At 44.9% G+C, this 20,993-nt stretch overlaps 1 protein-coding gene across 6 annotated transcripts in view; it reads right to left on the bottom strand.

Moving 5' to 3' along the window:
• The window catches only part of FBXO31 (F-box protein 31), a 41,208-nt gene that overhangs the window by 7,104 nt on the left and 13,111 nt on the right, over positions 1-20,993 (bottom strand). For 4 of the 6 annotated variants that reach the window (XM_050923349.1, XM_050923350.1, XM_050923347.1 and 1 more), the window contains 5 exons: positions 11,365-11,441; positions 9,651-9,818; positions 8,373-8,447; positions 6,358-6,467; positions 886-1,039 (listed from right to left, as the gene is read on the bottom strand). In XM_050923349.1, the coding sequence (XP_050779306.1) occupies positions 886-1,039; positions 6,358-6,467; positions 8,373-8,447; positions 9,651-9,818; positions 11,365-11,441 (584 nt within the window). Of the gene's footprint in view, positions 1-885; positions 1,040-6,357; positions 6,468-8,372; positions 8,448-9,650; positions 9,819-11,364; positions 11,442-19,724; positions 19,812-20,993 lie in introns of all 6 variants that reach the window. The other 2 variants (XM_050923348.1, XM_050923346.1) reach the window with 1 other exon arrangement.

The raw sequence follows: 20,993 nt of genomic DNA, 5'->3' as shown, positions 1-20,993 counted from the left end.
CTGCTTCTCCCCCTGTGAAACTTCCCAAACCCTTTGCCGCTTTTTTTCCTTTGTTTTTGGTGTCCGCTTGTTGCTTAAACCTCTCTCTAGCCCTTCTTTGCACTTCTCTGCTGCCCCTCCCCTACCGAAGATCACCATCACACTGCTCCATTGTCCTTACCCTGCAGGGCTTCAGAGTCTCTCGCTGCTTCCAGCCGCACTCTCCTCTCATCAGTTGCCACTAATCATTCACTCGCCTCCCCCCTCCTGTTCCTTGACAGATTATCTGCTATCCTAGCCTCACAAATTAAGTCATTACTTTTCTTTTATACCGTTACATTGCATAAGTTCACTTATATTCACATTTTACTTGTAACACCCCATTGGTTGCTTCCACTTTTCTGATATACTTTGTATTTGCATTGATACCATTGTGTTACATTGTGTATAACCACTTAATACATTCTATCTAAGATTGTTGACCATTTTATATAGAAGCTACCATTTTATTTTGCATGTCTTTTTGATACGCTTATTGACTGTACTGTACCCCATTGTGCTGAATCCCACTTACTGTACCCCACTGTTAGAACTCCCTACACTGTTCAAGAAGAACCCCCCCATCATTGTCTATTGTAAACACCCTATATACCCCATCCCATCGTATTTCATTGTTAAATTCCCATCACTTCCTTTTTCCTTTAATAAAAAAATTAATTGGCACCCCACCTGTGTGGTAATTGCTCCCCAAGATCCCATATACATGCTGGCAGGGACATAGGCAACCACCTCCGTCACATAGATCCCTGACGCAAGGGAGAGTGAGAAGGGCTGCAGTTTACTACCCTGATTCCACGACAGTTGGAACCTGTCAGGGAGCTCGGGAGAGAGAAAAAAAACACTCACAGTTATTTTAGTCCCTTTAGCTTTCTTCCCATGAAAACTCAGCATGACAATCTCCAGGCCGTGGCTCCCGTAAGTTCCCTTAAAGAGACCTGGCTTTAAGAGGTCATCAGCGTTGCTAGGAGGGAGGTAGATGCGTCGGTACGTCAAGCAGTTGCTGTGGAACAGAAGCTAGTCAGGCAGTTTACAAGAGAACAACGAGATATTGATTCTTCACCAAGAACTTTAGATACGCTCCACTCCCCTTGCCTGCCTTGGATCTTCTAAAGAGATTCTTTAACAAAAGGGTCAAGATCTTCACTTTCTGGCATTTTAAAAAGCACTCCAGATTTTGAATAGCACACATCCTCCTCAACCCCCTTTTCCTACCTCCAAAAGTCCATTTGGCTAAGAGATCTGTAGAACTGGCAAAGGCTGCACTTGTACCTAAGCTACAGCATGTCAACCCACTCCTATTTCTGGAGAACCCAAGGTGAGTGGAGCCTAGTTAAATATCTGTTAAAGCAATTAACTTCTGATAGCTCTGAAAATGACATTTACTGTTAGTTGTTACGTTCCCAGAAGCTGGGACTGTGTCATTTGTGTCAAGTGTGGTATAAAGTATATTTCCTGCTAAAAAATATAATCAGCAGATGGCCTGTAGGGATGGTTGATATTCACACCATTTTAAAATTCAGTAAGATACATTTATTCATGTCTGAACATTGGTGACATCAGAGTAGACCTTTTGGAAGCCTTCTCAAACCACTGCTAGCTTTGAACACTCAGCAGCTACTGCACATCCTCTTTTTATCTCCTAACTGGTTGTCCCCTACGACGATGACCCATCATCATTCCTTCCATGATCATTTTCTCAAGGTTATTTTCATCTCCATGCCTGACGTAACCCAAATACATAAGTTTGCGCCTGTTGATTTCCAAGAGGAGGGGCGGCTTCTCTCCAAGAGTATTTCTATAATAAACATCTGTTTTCTCCATCCAGAAGATATGCAAGTCTTCGCCAGCACCACATCTCAAAAGCTTCCATTTTCTTCTGGTCAGCAACATTAGTTTCCCATGATTCACATCCATAGGTTGCTATTGAGAAAATTAAGCTTTTCTCCAGTTAAACCTTCATATATTGAAGCATCATGTTTTTTCCAAACTTTTGTAAGGGAGGCCATTGCTGATGAGCTGTTCCTCGTTGTCTTCTGATTTTTTTTGGAACATTCTTCTTGGTTGGATATGTATGATCCCAGATAGTTTAATTCAGCTAGTGCCTCTACAACTTGACTTCATTGTGTTGTCCACATGCATTCCATTTTTGTCAATCATGTCAATGTGCATGCATTTCATTTTCACCTCATTCAGGGACAGTCTATATTAAAAACAGACTCCAACATGCCTTGCATTCCCTCAGTGGTTGTAGCAAAGAGAACTGTGTCATCACCTCAGTGGGAGATTATACTTCCTACACTTTTCAATGATGCAACAGATGTTCATGATTTGATCATGCGTGCCTCATCCCTCTCTGAAACCATCCTGTTGTGATGGAAATTCTGCTTTTATCCTTTGTTTTGTGCAATCTTGGATTATCTAGGGCAAAATTTGACTTGTGTATGATAACAAAATGATACTATTCTTATTACACTGTTATGTAATCTCTCTTTGGTAAGATTGATTCCCTTTGTCCAGCCAATTTCTAGTCATCCGCACAGCACTGCAAATTTACCATGAGATCAATACAGAGCACTCTGTCAGGCTTTCCATGAAAAGGATCCAGTATCTCTGTTTACAGGCACCGTGTGATCTGTACAAGTCTGGTTCCTAATGATTTTCGTAATTTATCAACAAATTCAATAAAGTGTCTTACCTTTCTTAAAAAACAAACAAACAAAAAACACGCAGTCATCAATCACTTCCAACAGTTCTGTTGGTATGCTGTCTACCCCTGGTGCTTTCCCTGGTTTCACTTTCACATTACTATGCACGATTTGTTCTCCCAGGATCAATGGCTCCACCTCCATACTCCTTTCTGTTGTCCTGTATTAGGAGTGGCTCTGAGATACAGACTGGCGCAGTAATCTCTCCACTGGCATTTGATAACATCACCTTCAGTAGGGTTCCGCCGTCATGATCTTTTATTGGGTTTGATGATAGGGAAGTCTAACCACTGTAAACGTCTCTTTTGTATTCCTCTTTGTGACTCTCAACCTCTGTGCATTTTGCCCTTCTCTATTTGCTCTTGTCTCATCTAATCTGCTTTTGGAGGCATCTGCTCAGTTCTTCATCCTTATATCTTCGTTTTTCAGTCTCTCTAAGCCATTCTTTTTCACTCTGCATTGTTATCCTGCCAGCTCAAAGATTTTCTCAGTCAGCCATGCTGCGATCCAATGCTGATTTTTCAGAACATGTGCTTTGGCAGCTTTGAACATGAGTTTTCATTTTATTCCAAAGTGTGTTTGGGGTGTCCTCCTCTTTCTCCTGTGCCAATGCCTCAAACCTGTTCTGGACGGAAGTCCTGTAGTTTTCATTGATTTTGGACAGATCCAAATGTAGTGGACCTGCCAAATGTCTTATCTTTCAAGTTTTCATTTTATGTTTGAGGCTAACAAGTGACTGCCTGACCCACATGGTCTGCACTCGGGAAAGTCTTTATCCATTAGACCGTGACACTTCCCAGGGCTGTGAGGCACCTTGCTACCACCTGCCCTTGTCTGCGCCTGCCGTGGGTCAGTTCCAACTCCATCAGGCTCTGACAACACAAGCCCTGCCCTCCAGGCCTCCATAGGCATTACTCTCTCTTCACAGGTCAAGAGGCACCCACCAACCCTTGAGTCCTCCAAGCATCTCCTGCAGTGCCCCACCCTTGATGCACCAGACACTTACAGAATTCTCAGATCCTCTGTTCCCAAGAGGAACAGGACACCTCAGCTTACCAGATACACTGCAGAACTCCGCTCTGCTTAGCACATAGCACTTAAATTTGTTGGTAGCGAAAGCAAGCTTAACAAAGAACAGAGATTCAAATGTACTGGAAACAAAGAGTTACATAGAAGATACAATCATAACTTGCATCCTAGAGCCTAAACTTAACTCACAAGATGCCCTGCTGTCTAACTGTGACCCTAAGAGCCACTGGCAGAGGGCCCACTGTAGTGCAACTCACATCAGGCCTGACACACTCATTACCCTGAATACATTGAAGTCGTAGTGTGTCTAAGAGGCGTCATGTAAGATACCACACATACACTGGTGACACACTGGTCACAGAAATCATTGTGTGACGAAGGTATGGGTAGTGCACGAAGAGTAATGTGTGTGAGCTGGAAATAGGTTCTTAAAATGCCTTTGGGAGGCAGTGCATACATGGAGCCTATCTAGACAAAGGAATGTGGATTCTCCCCTCTGACTGGAGGCAAAGGACAATGAAAGTTTCTTTACATATACAGTAAACAAAGCCAACAAGCGGCAGTTTAGTAAGAACACCGGGGGACAAAGTCTGCATATCAGGACAAATTCCTGGCTCTTGAGACACAGACAATGGATTTTGGGTAATATAAAGGGAACAATTAGACATTTGAGTTCTCTATCACTTGGGGAACCTAGAGGGCTGGGGATTCTGGTAACTTGATGCGAATAAGAAAACTGCTTAGGCCAAGACTGAAACTTGCTAGGATTAAGCTTTAGTGACTAGAAAATGTGCTTTATTTTGTTTTGTCTGTAACCATACCTCTTTTTCTCTTGCTTAGTATCACTTAAATCTCTGTTAATAAACTTATTCTTGTTTTATTACAAAATCATCTCAGTGCTGTGTATTAAAGCGAAATCTGAATCTCCAGCTAACCTAACAAGCTGATGGGTGCTCTCTCTCTTTGGAAGCAACAAATCTAATAATTTCCACGTGTCCAGCAAGAAGGTCTGGACACTGCAGACACACATCTCTGGAGGAACTCAGATTGTTACCTGCAAGGTAAGCTGCATCTTGAAGAGTTTGCTGGCAAGGCAGACAGGCTGGCGTGTCAGGGAGCCGATATAGCTTAGTGGCAGCAAAGCTGAGGCAGAGGGGTAACAAGTGGTTCACAGTCCTGGATGTCCTGAGCAGGATGCCACACTAATGAAATCTATCTTACCCAAATTCTTCCCCCAGCACTTCTCCTGGCTATGGTCCTTTTTTAATGAAACAACTTACCTCCTAGGTGAAAGATTCAGATTGAGTCTCTTTACCTGCAGTTATAGTCCGAAAAAATCCATTGTTTTCACTTGCAAACAGGATAACCCTGCTTGTGTTTTCCTGTTTGTAATTTCCCCTGGAGACTTCGTGATCACTTGATTAGCATTTTGCTCAGAGTGTAAATATCCCCTGTAAATACTTCACAATGAAGTATACAATAGTCTGTCTACACAGATAAACTTCTGCCTGAAAGAAACTCGTTTACCACTTCTGGGGCTGGCCCCAACTCACAGACCTTATAAAGATGATTTCCAGCGTATGCGCGCACACACACCCCTTACATATTATCTGTACATACATTTCACAATGACAGTGATGACCAGTGTGACACAGGCTTTCAGTAGAGAACTTACACAACACTGTGGTGAACTAGTACATAGATCCCAGACCCAGGGGATTTCTGGAAGCCTTACGCATCCAGTGTCCTCTGGTAGTTAGCACCAAGAGTTCCCCGACACAGACACTGAATCCTCTTCATTGCTACATCGTTACCTAGTCAATTTGGTTCCTGGCTATACTGTCAGGTGACATCCAGGTGCATAAGCGTCTAGTGCGTTGGGTGAAGATGGTGTTTGTAAGGACCAGCTGACTACAGCAGCAGAACTCAACTAAACCCCTTCCTCACTCCTTTGTAAACCCAGACCATTGTTTCTCACTACTTTATGACAGCTTACAGCTCCAACTTTCACATCCAGGTCCTCAATCACAAGGGAGATCTCTCTGCTTGGTGTTTTAATGAGTGTCTTTCAGAGCCATTCACAGAATCCTGCACTGGGGACTGCACCTTGCTGTGGTGGGAAGGCTTGTACAATTTTAAGATTACACAAAATCAAATGACCCAAAGCCATCTACTGGGCACACAGCTATTCTGAGTAACCGTATGGCCTATCACCATGTCCCCAAGCTGCATCTTACCTTTCACTATGCTTACAGGAAGGGACTGTCTTACCACGTGTTTGTACACTGCTCAGTGAAACAGGGCCCAATCCAAAATAAGGTCCTGGGGCACTATCGTAATCCTGATAATGGACCTGATGAGGACTATTACATACGTTCATTTTCTGTGCAGATAATACCACCCTCTCTACAAACACAGCAGAGATCCCTAAAACAGAAGTCTGTGGAAGGAAAAAGATCCATTCACATGTGTTGCAGCAACATCATCAGTTAACCAGGAAGACTGAACCAACAAAACAGCAGTGTTCTGGGCCAAGTTCAGATGTCCCCAACCCCAATGTTTAGAAAAGAGCTGCTCCCCTTACTCATATTGGCTGGTGTAGATGAATTTCATCAAGATGAGCTCTTGCATGTGCTCATGGAAGATATCCTCCAAAGTCCGGCCCCATTCTTCCCGCAGCCATGTCCGGAATTCCTGCAGCGCACACAGAGACACGTAAAACCAACGAGCCACTCACAGACACTTTATAATTATGATGGTGCCTTAACTGCACAGCATCACTCTTGGCCATGCAACAGAATTCATGTAGACAGTCAGCGAGGAAAAAGCTCATGTGCCCAGCTAGTTACAGAAACAAAAATACCTATTACTTTATACAGTCCTTCCCATCTCCTGCCCTCACGGCCCTTCATGAAAGGGGAGCAGGACCACTACCTCCATGTTAATGACAAAGAAACTGGGGCACAGAGTGGAAGTGACTTGTCAGACTGGGAATGGGACCCAAGTCCTTGTTGTCTTGGTCCTGTATCCCATCCTCTGGATCATACTACATGGCGTACTGATCATCAGAAAGGAGAAAGAGGCAAAAACACTAACAGATGGAGGAAAATAAATTCTATGGACTTGTAGTATCCTTCATGAGCTCTGAGAAACCTCCCCAAAGTGTCTCAACAGCAGCTCTGAGCAATCTCTGAAAAGCTACTACTCTAAGGTGAGTTACAATTTCATGACAACAGCATCCCCATTAAAGATATCAGCCTCTCAAGTGATCTTCTGAGCCTGCATTCTTTACCTTCTCAATACAGAACCTCCAGTTTCCACACTCTCACTCTTACCCAACACACTGTTTCCAAAGGACTGTGCACACATTATTCATCTGCTACGGAACTGACCAAAAACTTACCTCTGCAATATATTAGCCCTCTACTGGGAAACCACTGGGGGAAAGGGTTGATTTTTCAGCTTCACAGATGGAACAGTTTGAAGCATGAAAACTCAGAGTGTCAGATTTGAACTAGATGGACTCCTAACTGAACTTCTCAACAATGAGCATCTCTACATTGTGCAGCAGTTAACAGAGAAGCTCTGTCATGATGCATCTGCTTTTTCCTCGACAGGCAGAGCTGCTGTATTTAATTCTATTACTCCTGCACTGCTAACCAAGGTTTTAATCCCTCATCTCGGCAGACAGGCAGTAAAAGGAACCCCTCTTGCCATAATTACAAGAAAACGAGGCACGCAAGCATGGCTGATATTTAATATCATGCCTGTTTGTGACAGGCCCAACTTCACACAGGTCTCAGCACCCTGTGAGAGCTGTGAAGAACGCAAAGGCTGCTTGTCTTATTCCAGACTGGAAACACAACCTGAGGGGTCAGACATGGCATAGGAAGAACAAGGACATAGTGGCTTAAATCTTGCCACATGCTAAGGAGTGGGGAGCTCAGGGTTGTTCATTGTCTTGTAACCTTGGTACACAGTCAGAAATGGTCCTTCACGCACTCCGCTGTGTTTGGCTATTGCAGCACATATGGTGCGGCAAAGCAACCAATAGTGCTCCAGTATTACAGAGGTCTCCCAACAAGGTGGTTGTATAGTCTGAGTACTGAGCCGGTCCAGTGAACTGGAGTCTGAAGCCAGGCCTTACCCAGTGACAGAAGAGGTTCCTTTGGATTGTGCGATGCACAACACAAAATCTGCGTGTGACAATTTTCAAGGGGCAGCCCAAGGGCCAAGTGCAGCCTGTACCTGATGGTCTCCCTGCATCAGCAGGAGGAGGATAAATTTGGTCTGCTACAAGTTTTACCACCAGCAAATTCAAACCACAAGTTATTTCTATCCATTAGAAAAGCCCCAAGGACAGAAACTGCCACTGATCAGCAGCTTTGTTTTTTTCCAATACCTGTAAAATTATACACAAGTGGGCACCTTAGGGGTTGTATCCCAGCTCCCATCATGACCACACAGATCACAAAGATTTTGGACCAGACAGTAACGCCACACCCTGCTGTGCCTCACAAACGCAGTTAACCCCAGTGCATTTAGATGGACATTCAAGTGAAGGACTCTTTCCAGCCAGGCTGGAAGGGACGCTGTTACCTCCTGCCTTCCTCCTGACATTCGATGGTGATCTGTCTGGTTGCACTTTGTGGAGAATTCGTCCTTCTTTACGATCTGCAGTTATTGGGGAGGAGAGTCCGTGAGCTCAAGTTAGCAGCAGGCCGACGCAGCAATGTAACAAAGGCTGCCTCAAACAGAATCCTAATGCGACAAGCTGGATGGCAAGATTTACGCAGTTTGCCACCCCCTCCCCTAGCTGCACTGACGAGGCAGTGGGACTCAATAGGTGACCGCTAGAGATAATGGAGGCCCAAGTGCTTCAGCCTCTTAATGCAGCAGCTCCGTGCTCTGAGGAAAGGGAGCGAGCAGGCGTCATTCCAAGGGAGAATCCCAATGTCAAGCTGCCTTCTGCAATTGAGCCTCTTGTTTCAAGGAACAGGATCTCCCTGGAGTTTGTTCCTTAAATATCCCACCTACCCCATGGCTTATCCCAAGTACACTCTCCAAGGCCCCTACAGGGGATGACAGGTCATGGTGCACACTTGGACATGTCAGTGCATGGGACCATTTTTATACACCCCTTCCCTTGACTCCCCCAGGCTGCTTTATAACTAGTGCCCCCACGCTGGCTGATCCAGCCTCACCAATGCAGGGGCACCAATTGAACGCAAGGCCTCAATGTGCGATCAGTCTAGAGATCAGAACTGACCAGGAGATGGCCTAAATCAGTGGCTCTCAACTTTTACCAGACTACTGTGCCCCTTTCAAGAGTCTGATTTGTCTTGTGTACCCCCAAGTTTCACCTTACTAAAAAACTCTATGCTTACAAAAGCAGTCATAAAAATGCTAAGAAGTCTCCCAGCACACTATTGCTGACCTTCTCATTTTTACCATATAATCAGAAATCAATTGGAATGTAAATATTGTAGTTACATTTCAGTGTATAGTATGTAGAGCAGTATAAAAAAGTCCTTGTCGGTATGAAATTTTAGTTTGTGCTGACTTTGCTAGTGTTTTTTATGTAGCTTTTTGTAAGACTAGAAGAGTTGAAGTAACCCTGGGATACACGTACCCCTGGTTGAGAACCACTGGCTTAAGTGATCCCTTGCAGTCACTAAAGGAAAGCCGATTGAGAGATGGACAGAGAAAAGCCTTGCGCGTGACTCATCACGGTAGTAATGTCACATTCTCTACCACTGGGTACTTTTGTTTACAGGCCCAGGGAATACAAACTCTTCCTCAGTGCCTGGTGCCCAGGTTAAGCAGCCAGACTCACTTGTCTGTGGGGAGGGGAGGGAGGCACAGGCTGGAGCTTACCTGGATATGGCCATTGTGGGGCCCCTTGTGGCCGTACATACACTCAACAGTCGCACTTTTCCTCTCCATTAAGTGAATTCGGAAAAGGGGCTTGAACCTCATTGGGTCATCCACATGAGGGTCATGAGGGGGCAAGTACATCCAGCCAATGATAAACAAGCCATCTACCTGTGAAGAGGTGGGAGAAACAAATGGCGTTAATGCTCCCCCGTCCTTCATTCATTGGGCAGCAGCTGTTGCCTCAGCCCCAGAACCTCTCCAGTTAGGGAGTAAGGTGGCTCTCCCCAAAGCACTGAAGAGCTGTTCTCAACAATCAGATGCATTTCCAGTGCTAGATAGCTGCTTCCCAGTGCCAGGATCCCCGCCCAAATAGACAGAGTGCAGCCTCTGTGAGGGGGAAGAACCACCCTTTATAGGGCTTTGTTTCATGGGATAAGCATTCACGTCATTACTGCAAGCAGCTTGGTGCCAGATACGCACTAGGCTCTGGAGAGCGAGATTACGCTGAGGCTAGTCAAGTGCTAATTGGTTTGTGATGAGCTCATGCTGCCAGTGATCCTCTTACAGGAAGGACTTCTAGTCTCCATAATTATGTCTGGCTTTTGGATGATGAATTGTGCGCTATTTCTCATTGCCAGTAAGGAAAGCAACAATCCCCTTCACTTGCTAAGACACATGAAAGAGCCAGCCTCTCTTCCCACCTCTCTTCCTGCAAACCTCATCGAATCCTCACCCCACAAAGGGAAAGCGGCTTTGAAGAGCAAGTATTCTGTAATGGAAATTTCTCCCGAAGAAACAAAGAGAGATTGGCACTGCGGTCTCTCTTCACAAGCTAACAGTAGTGAACAACTAAACCGATGGAACTCCTTGACAGGGAATGTTGTGATGGCAAAAACCATAAATGGGTTAAAAAAAAAAAAAAAAAAAAGAGAGAACTAGATAAGCTCATGGGCGATAGGTCCATTGAGGGCTATTAGCCAAGATGGTCAGGGATGCAACCCCACGCTTGGGGTGACCCTAAACATCAGGCTGCCAGAAACCATGAGTAAGAGATGGAGTGGATCACGCTGTAACTGCCCTCCCCCTGTACACTCCCCATGGAGCTCTGGTACAGTCACACTGCTGCAGCCAGATGCCCTGGATATCAGGCTCTGGAACATACATTTCTACAGGACAGCCTTGGGCTCAAAGGTTAACAAACTCAATGGATTTAGTATGTTAAACCAGCCAACCCTTGATCCTTGGTGCAGAGGTGCCAAACGATATCAGAGGGCATCAGGCAAGCCTCTATCCTCAGCCTCTCAGAGTAATACCAATAATCCTAAAACTAGAGAGGCAAAATGACATTCAGCAGCTCTTCTGCTTCTCTAGTCTTGGTCTCACTGTGGTCCTAACCCAAAGCTCACTGAAGTCAGTGGAAACATTCCCACTGAATTCAGCGGCTTTGGCTCAGACCCTCTGTCAGTATCATGTCTCATGTACTGCTCTTTAGGGACTAGTCACTATGCAAGTAAACATATCACATACTGTGGCAACGAGGCTATGAGGCAGCCAAGTGAACTGCAGATGGAGTGTCTTTTCCAAACTGTTCCTAATGCAATGCAGCGAATGCCAACTTACGCCAAAGGCGGAAGCATAAAAGTTTTAAAGGAACTTGTATGAAATTGTTGCCAGAAGCTGATGCAACAAACTTCTGGGACATCTCTGTACTCACCACCACGTTCAGCAGTCCCCCGTACGGCCCAATGTCTGGCTGCCACAGTCCCAAGATGTGTCGGTATCGGTGAAGCACTAGGGAATAGGAGACAAAGCAAGACATTTCACAATGAATGCAGCAAGAGGGATCTGAGGGGAGAGGAGGAGGCTGCCATAGAATTGCACAGATTGTTAACTGACACCCCTTCAAACAGGGTTCTCACTGGGATTGGGAGAGAGAGAATCCCAGTTCTCCCAAACCCAGAGAGAGGGGCCAATTCTGAAGACTTTCAAAAAGCTGTTACGTGAAGCCTACAGCAAACGCACACTAGTCTCCTGCACAGCTGCACGCCCGGCCGGGAGCAGTGGCAAGAGCTAGCTTTTCAAGGATTCACCAAGGCAGAGATTCAAGGACCCAACTAGCAAGCAACTTTCCATCAGAAAATCCTCTCATTGAGATCTGTTGATAAGCATCACATGCTCTGCTTGGAGCTTACAGGTGCAGGCTATCCACCTCCCTGACCACAAGTAAGATGTTCTTGACACCAGACACCTCTGATTTCACAGAGGCGTGAATGTGGGGGGATCTGAAACTTACAAGTAGGGGAGAGCAGGGAAAGCAAACAGCATTCGCTTTAAGAGACCATCCCCTTCTTGTCGTACCAGACAGATGCACCCCTGACTCCACTTAAGCACCTGATCCTCGTGGGATTCAGCCACTAAGATGGCAGCACACATGCCCCATAGTTCCTGAGCACAGCATCCAGAGGAACAGGTGTCATTACAGATTCAACACATACAGAAGGCCTTGGAGAAATCTCAATAGGTTACTGCATTTCAACATTTCCTCAAAGCTGCATCGTGTACTGGAGCATATCTTGTACTTTGGATCCTCTTCTCGGAGCTAATTAAGATTTAAAGCCTACTGAAAAAGAGAACAGAAGTAGGAAAGTTTTCCACAAACTGCAAACACAAGTGATTCTTTGAACACCGATACATGCAGACAGGAGTCATAAGGAACTGAAGGTATCCACTACATCACATGCCTGCCTTCCATGAAGAATAGAGGCTGTTCATCTCAGATTCTAAAGATAAGCACCAGCTGACCCATAATATGAGAGTACATTTAATGGCCTGATGTGAACAAAGGACATAGGACTGGAAGGGACCTCCTGGGTTACCACGTCCAGCCCGCTCCATCACAGGCAACCGAGCCATCGGAGGAGTAGAGAGGTTATTTTATTTCTGTATTTGGCACTGGAATGGCCACAGCTGGAATCCTGCATCAAGTTCAGGTGTTCACAATTGAAGGATGTTGATAAACTGGAGAGAGTTCAGAGAAGAGCCATGAGAATGATTAAGGAATTAGAAAACCTGCTTGATAGTGATAAACTCAAGGAGCTCAATCTGTGTAGCTTAACAAACAGAAGGTTAAGGGGTGACTTGATCTGTAAGTATCTACATGGGAAACAAATATTTTATAATGGGCTCTTCAGCATAGCTGAGAAAGATCTAACACGATCCAATGGCTGGAAGTTGAAGATGGACAAATTCAGATTGGAAATTTTTAATTTAACTAGGCCAGACTGAGATGGAGTGAATCCTGTTACTGGAAAAGTTTAATCCCAAAGTGGACATGTTAAAAAGTATTTGTATAGAACTAAACAGGAATATTTTCATTATTTAAATGCCAAAGCAAAGAGCCGTATCTGGGATCAAGGACACTGCTGAGTGCTGTTTAAATCCCAAACAGCCCCATGCTAGGGAAGAACTGGAAAGCGACACAGGAGAAACAAGAAGTAAGAACGTTTGGCCCAATGTCACTCAGCCCATGGAGTCAAGCGCAAATAGCAAACTGCATGAAGGATACACAGTGGACCAGATTTAAAATAGTCTAAGTGCAGTTACTATGCACATACCATTTAATACACAAGAATCCCCACTCACTGATACCTGCCTCCTCCACCCTGTTTGTGTACACAGCTGATAAATGCCAGTGGCTTTTAAGATTAGAATTGAAAACCTGACAGCTGTTGAACGCAGACAGCACTGAACTGGAGGAAGAAAAGCTCTTCCATTAGAACCATCTTCAGGGCTAATGCTACAAATAACAGTCTTGTCTTAATGCCAGACTTTTAAATACAAGAAAGTGCCTGTTCAAAAGAGGAGAGACTTGTACTGAACAGGGTTCATAAACTCAGTTCTTGGGTAATCAGCCAGCTACAGATTAGTTCAAGGAAGGCCATGTTTGCTTAGGGAAAGTGGCTGAGTCATAGCAACATCCAGATCAGAGCGTCTGACACAATCACCCTTGAACTTGGATTAAAATCTGTTCAGCCTTCCAATGGCAGGCGAATCTAACCGAGCAGTCAGAGGCTTAGATGCCCTTCTCTCACCAGTAATGTGAATGGCTTTTTAACAGCTGTTCAGAGCCAGAAAACTCCCTAATCAGCTGAATAGGAATAGACTGTTCCCAGACAGAACTTGCAACCTGAGCAGCATTGAAAACTAACTGCAGTCTCCCCATCCTCTCCCTGGAACTTTCCAACAACCCCTTTCAGAGGCAGGCAAAGTGTCTCAGATGGACAGCAGATGGTCTGCATCTTGGGGTGGGGGGCTTTGTATTTTTTAAAAGGAAGTCTCCAGGAAAATGGTAACCTTTGGGCTTCATTTCAGATTGTGAGCAGCACTGCAATGCCTGAGCCTGTCAGCTCAGCAGGTGCATTCCCTGCAATCAAGACCTGGTTAGTTACAGTTCTGACTCCAAAAAGGGAGTCAGAGGGAGATTAGGGATGAGCTTGGCAGCAATCCCCCAATTCTGGATGGAAGCACCACACCTCTCCTTTCCAATGGACTCCCCTCCTCTCTTTGTGCCTTCAAAGAGGTGGGGGAGATAGAGATGGTCCCTAAGAAGAGATCCCTTTGGGATATAGGCCCCTCTCCCCATCAAGGGGATGTGTGTAGGGATTTCCCTCTGGTTGTCCTGGCCCAGGGTCAGCTTTTCTGGCTCCAATGCATGCTGTCCCTGGTCAGGAGAGGTTACCTCCAGTACTGTGATTGATGTGTCCAGTCTCAGCAGCTCATTCAGGTAGCCAACAACGGATAGCCAATTAGCATCAACTATGGCAATATCTGCAAAAGAGGGCTTGTCTACATAGGGACACTATTGTGAAGTAAGCTGGAGTGAGAGTTTAAAGCAGGGTAGCTATTCCCTCATGTAGACAAACCCAAGGATGCATCTGCTGGAAACTGACTATGACCCATCATTCACAGGGCCACCAGACAGCCATCAGATTGGAGGCCATTTGAAAAAGGGACGGTATTCAGTCAGGGAACAGGCAGGAGGCGGCACATTCCCCCAACTCCCTTAGGAGGGAGTTTGCTCTGGCAAGCTCCAATATCAGTGTTATCCAGCTATGGTGAGATAAGAGAAATATAGAGAATGCTACCGAGTCCATCCCATGCAATTCAACCAAGCGAGATCTACGCAGCTGGGACACGCCACAGAGGACAGCACAGCGATGCTGTTACAGCCCTGGAGATATTCTTCAGAAGGGGATGGAGACCACTTCAAACGCCATGAACGTTAAGTAAATAGTCTCTTATCACCAGCATCTGGCTTCTACCACCTAGTGACTTTAAAACACAAATACTAGGTACTCGAGTTTTCTGTGAAATCTGCAATCTCCAGAGCAAGGGGAGTTGGGAATGAATGAAAGGAAGCTAAATCAATGACCCGTCACAGCTGTGTCTGCAATTCTTTAAAGCAGTGGTTCTCAAAGACAGTCCGTTACTTGTTTAGGGAAAGCCCCTGGCGGGCCGGGCCGGTTTGTTTACCTACTGCATCTGCAGGTTTGGCCGATCGCGGCTCCCAGTGGCCGCAGTTCACCGCTCCTGGCCAATGGGGGCTGTGGGAAGAGGCAGCCAGCACATCCCTTGGCCCGCACCACTTCCTGCAGCCCCCACTGGCCTGGAGCGGGGGACCGCGACCAGTGGAAGCTGGGATCAGCGGAAGCTGCGGACATGGCAGGTAAACAAACCGACCTGGCCCACTAGTGGCTTTCCCTGAACAAGAGGCAGACCGGCTTTGAGAACTACTGCTTTGAGGCTCACCTACAGAGGAAACAGGCATCAGACGTCAGCAATTTGGGAGGGTGGGGAAACAACCAAGCAGTTCACCATTAGGGAAACAGCCTGAAATGCAAGTTCAGAGCTGCTGAAAACAACAAACTTGCTATATCAGTTATTCACTAAATGAGTAAAGCAATTCTGATTCCTGCTATGCAGCGTGGCAAAGTCGTTTTATTTCATTCCAAGTGAAGAACTGGGCTAGTGGGTGCATCAGAGGGTCCAACTCGGACATGATGGCCACAGGTTCCTGTTATGAAACAGTCACTGCTTTGCCAGGCTAATTCACTCATCCTAGCTCACAGTGAAGTCACCAGCTCCAGGGCTGCTTCAAACCCTCGTAGGCTGAAATCCAATGGCTGCCTTTAAAGCTTTAGTGCAGGTGAGTCCATAGCATCCACACCACGTTAGCACATGCCATGAAACCGCACTCCCAAGCGCCAGTGAGTTAGTAACTCCATCCTGCATTACCCTCCTCTACAAAATAACTATGCTATCATCCCACTGATAGCAGAGGTGGCTTTATACATACCCCCAAGGACAAAGCAAAACTGGTTTTTCTCACTCAATTTCATTCATTAGATTGGAGGTCGGCAACCTTTCAGAAGTGGTGTGCTGAGTTTTCATTTATTCACTCTAATTTAAGGTTTCATGTGCCAGTAATACATTTTAATGTTTTCAGAAGGTCTCTTTCTATAAGCCTATAATGTAACAGGGGTAGACAAACTATGGCACGGGTGCCGAAGGCAGCACGCAAGCTGATTTTCAGTGGCACTCTCACTGCCTAGGTCCTGGCCACCGGTTCAGGGGCCCCTGCATTTTAGTTTAATTTTAAATGAAGCTTCTTAAACATTTCAAAAACCTTATTTACTTTACATACAACAATAGTTTAGTTCTATATTACAGACTTATAGAAAGAGACCTTCTAAAAACATTAAAATGTATTACCAGCACATGAAACCTTAAATTAGAGTGAATAAATGAAGACTCGGCACACCACTTCTGAAAGGTTGCCAACCCCTGAACTAAACTATTGTCGAATGTAAAGTAAATAAGGTTTCTGAAATGTTTCAGAAGTTTCATTTAAAATTAAACTAAAATGCAGAGCCCCACGGACTGGTGGCCAGGACCAGGGCAGTGTGAGTGTCACTGAAAATCAGCTCGCATGCTGCCTTCAGCACGTGTGCCATAGGTTGCCTACCCCTGCATTAGATCAAAGTCCCACCATGTTCCAGACCCAGAGCATTAGACCCTCGGGCCTTGCTATTCTTTCCTTGATACATTAACAATGGTGAGTTATGTACACTCAAGGAGAAAGGACTGTTTGTTGGGCGTAGCTGCTCCATGGGAGATGTACATCACAGGCTCTGAAATACTACAGAGACCTGCTTTCTTTGGAGCTGTTTGCAGCACAGGGCACGGAACGGTATTCTGGCATACTGGGAAGTGTGATAACAGAGCAGATGACGGTACAGGGACTCTCAAATTTTGCAACAATAAAGGCTGAATTTGTAGTTTTCCAATAGCACAAGGATGGCACTTGATTTGGATAAAGTGACATAAATCAGATCATTCAGATCAAGTCTGAGTATAGCAAGCAGGAGCCTACAATCTCCATACATCTATTCAGGTTCTTATACTGCATCCCTCACCATGGTATCGGAACACTCTCTCCATTAAAAGCAAAGATGGCCATAGACTAACTAGGCTTAGCAAAATCCCGGAGGGTAGGATTAGTTTTCTTTTTTTGTTTGTCTTTTTTACAGTTTTGACTGTTAATATTTTTAAATCTTCTTCTGATTTGTATTCATTTAAAATTTCACAACCGTGCAAAGTTTTGGGTTTTAAGCATTTTTCATTGAGTTAATTTCCTGTGACAGTGAAAATTTATGGGGTGGGGTTGGACAATCTTTATTTAGTAAGAACAGATGACAATAGATGTTGAAGGCAACAAAGAGTCCTGTGGCACCTTATAGACTAACAGTTGTATTGAAGCATAAGCTTTCGTGGGTCTGATGAAGTGGGTGTTCACCCAGGAAAGTTTATGCTCCAATATGTCTGTTAGTCTATAAGGTGCCACAGGACTTTGTTGCTTTTTACAGATCCAGACTAACATGGCTACCCCTCTGAATACATGCTGAGATTCAAAAAGCTACACTGCAAGTTAACACACAAAATGTCAATATCACACATCAAAATAGACAAAGTAAATATCCTTCAATCGAACTCTAAGAAATTCTCAAGCAGTCTTTTTTTTTTTTTTTTGGCCTATCTGTAAATTTCTATCAGCATCATTGGAAATATTTTTTCATTGGCTTGCATGCGTATGGTAGATCATTTACTGATAAAACACTAACCTTTTCAAGCCTAATTACAGCACAGAATTTGGGGTTATGTTTGGTCTGCAGGCTGCACTAGAAGACACCAAAGTAAAGGTGATCCCTAACGTACTGTCTATGAGCCAACCACAGCTGATTACTCCACAATCACTCAGTATTTTCAGGTTTCAGAGTTGTAGCTGTGTTAGTCTGTATCAGCAAAAACAACGAGGAGTCCTTGTGGCACCTTAGAGACCAACATATTTATCTGGGCATAAGCTTTCGTGGGCTAAAACCCACTTCATCAGATGCATGGAGTGGAAAATACAGTAGGAACATATATATACACAGTACTTGAAAAGATGGGAGTTGCCTTACCAAGTGGGGGGTCAGTTCTAACAAGACAATTCAACTAAACAGGAAGTTGGCTATTATCAACAGGAGGAAAAATCAATTTTATAGTGGCAATCAAGGTGGCCCCTTTCAAACAGATGACAAGAAAGTGAGAGTAACAGTTGGGGAAATTAGTATTTAGTTTCTGTAGTGAACCATCCATTTTAGCCCACAGAAGCTTATGCCCAAATAAACGTGTTAGTCTCCAAGGTGTCACAAGAACTCCTCGTTGTTTTTTCAATATTTTCACTAAGCTACATGCATCCAAGGAAACTCGAGTCTAAAGGTCCCATGAGCAGCAGAATCATGGGGCTTTCTAGCATAATTTTGATTTCTAAACAGGTTAAGATTTTCAGGGTGTACATAAGCAGAGACCCCCAGTGCTCATTCAGACACCAGCAGAGTTCACATTCTATCAAGGTTACATTTCAGGATCTCTCCCTACAGAAGGAGGGTAGGTCAAGCAGTGGCTATTAGCCAAGATGGTCTGGGATGCAAACCCATGCTCTGAGTCCCTAAACCTCAGACTGCCAGAAGCTGGGGCTGGATGACAGAGGATGGATCCCTCAGTAATTGCCCTGTTCCATTCATTCCCTCTGAAGCATTTGGCACTGGGCACTGTCCAAAGACTGGGCTAGATAGTGGCACTGCATGACCCAGTATAGCCGTTCTTATGAAACTTCCCTTTGTTAGGATTAAAAAAGAATCCTGAAGTCCAGAGTGCTTTTTATTTTATTGGGGGGAGGGAGCAAGAAGGAATTCCCCTCTGTAAATGACATGCCTCCAGCAATGATTCCTGGGCTGTTGGAGTTCAGTGATCTCCCCCCTAGATATCAGAGAGAGAGAGACGGACTACAGTTCAGAGAAATCTATGGGAAACTTTCAGAACTGACAACATTTAGACTCATCCAGAGGGACAAAAAGGGGACATCTCTGCCCACACCCAAGAAAAAGCTAACTAATTAACACCCATATTCCTTGTTTTGTCTATCTAGAGAAGTGGTTTTCAGCTTCCAGACTAGTCAGCACACAGCTGTGGCCCATGTGACATCCTCAAGGCCATATAGGTAGTATTGGATGTGGCCCTCAATGGTAAATAGGTTGAGAACCACGGATCTAGAGCCTATTAGTGTCATTTCTGGGGCTGGGTGGAGTTGGTCCAAGAGCAATGCAAGCAGCCCTCCTCCTTCCCCTAATGGCAAGCTGGAATGTGTTATCTCCACAGTACACTCAAGCCCACTGCCCTGGAAAGCATCTGCTACCTGTGCCTAGTTACTTTCCACCAGTGCCAACCCTGGATAGGATGCTGTCTAACACCAAGCACTTCACCAGAGGGGTGAGTACTATTATCCCTATGTTACAACTACCTAAAGTGTCACCTTAGAGGGTCAGAACAAAGTGCATGAGAACCAAGTCACGGGAAAGCCTGGGTGACAGCTCTTATTCTGCCCCGAGGTAGCTGCTTGCAGTAACTTCACACGCCATGCAGCGCCACATGTGTGCTCAGTGGAGAAAGCGTTTGCTAATGGGAGGTACGTACGGCAGGTGTAAACATCTCTGTACTCCATGTGTTCGTAGTCGGGAAGGATTTTCATAAAACGCCCCGACTTCACTCGTGGATTTATACCTGGACAGACACAGCAGGGTAAGTACCAGAGAAGATGATTCCCCTCTGACCATCACATAACATTAATCTGAACCAAACAGGAAGGTCAAGTGCCTTGTTGACTTAAGGCGCACTTCTTCAGCCCCTAGCCCAGATCAGCCACTCAGAAGAATTCGGCACATTTTATGATTCCCTCATAAGTTATTGATGTCACCAAACAAATTCGAGTGAAGGCTGAGCTTATGTCAGTATACGCAGGAGAAGAACCACCAAAGGCTTTTTGCTCTTTTCACTCTTCAATCCAGCTAATTGTTTTCAAAACACCTTCAAGCATCTGTTTCATTATGCCCTCTAAGATCTTGGGTTTGGCTTTATTCCCCCTTGTCTTAGTGTAGCATGTAATAGAACAAACTTTCATTGTTTGCACCTTCAAGCCTGAATTCTGCCAAGAGTTCTGCATGACACTAGAGATGGAGGACACACCACCAGGCAATCCTTTCAGGAAAGCTGAGCAGGGAAGTACCAGTAGGTTTGTAAACAGAGATGTTTGTTGAATCTAAACTGACCGCAAACCAAGGATTTCATATCCCTGCAAAACAGGGTAAGGTTCAGGAAAGGATGAATGAGCTGACAAGTGTTTTGACTCTGCAGAAGTCTGGAGACATGCACAGGTCAGGATTCAGATGTGTGGTAAGAGATTCTTTATTTGCAAATGGAATAGAGCGTATGGCATGCTCTCTACAGGTAAAACACTATGTTCTATGGGGCTAAATGCTCACCAAGGACCTATTGCAGTTGAAAGAGACTAAAGATGTCAATTATATTAAGAGGTACTTTGAAGTGTAAAGAATCAGTGGAAAAAGTTGCAAAACCAGGACCATATCAGGTACATAATTAATAGATAATTTGTAACTATACCACCATTCTACAATGAAAGTCATACTGCACAGCAAAAAAGGGTCTGAAGTGACTGAGGTTTCCTTAGACATTTTCAAAGCATTGCATACACTCGAGTTCCCTGCATGGTCTCCCAGGGAAGTAAGTGGTACCATTCCCATTTTACAGAGAGGGAAACTAAGGCATGGGAAGGTGAAGTTACTTGGGTCAAGGCCACACAGCAATGGTCTCAGAGCTGGGATCAGAATTCAGGATTCCTGGCTCCCAACACGAGGTTCAATACACCAGGCCACCACTGCCTCTGAC

This window comes from Gopherus flavomarginatus, chromosome 14, assembly GCF_025201925.1.
Source record: "Gopherus flavomarginatus isolate rGopFla2 chromosome 14, rGopFla2.mat.asm, whole genome shotgun sequence".
In the NCBI taxonomy this organism is placed as follows: domain Eukaryota; kingdom Metazoa; phylum Chordata; order Testudines; family Testudinidae; genus Gopherus; species Gopherus flavomarginatus.
The sequence above is the reverse complement of the archived record's forward strand: the minus strand, read 5'-3'. Positions and strand labels throughout refer to the sequence as shown.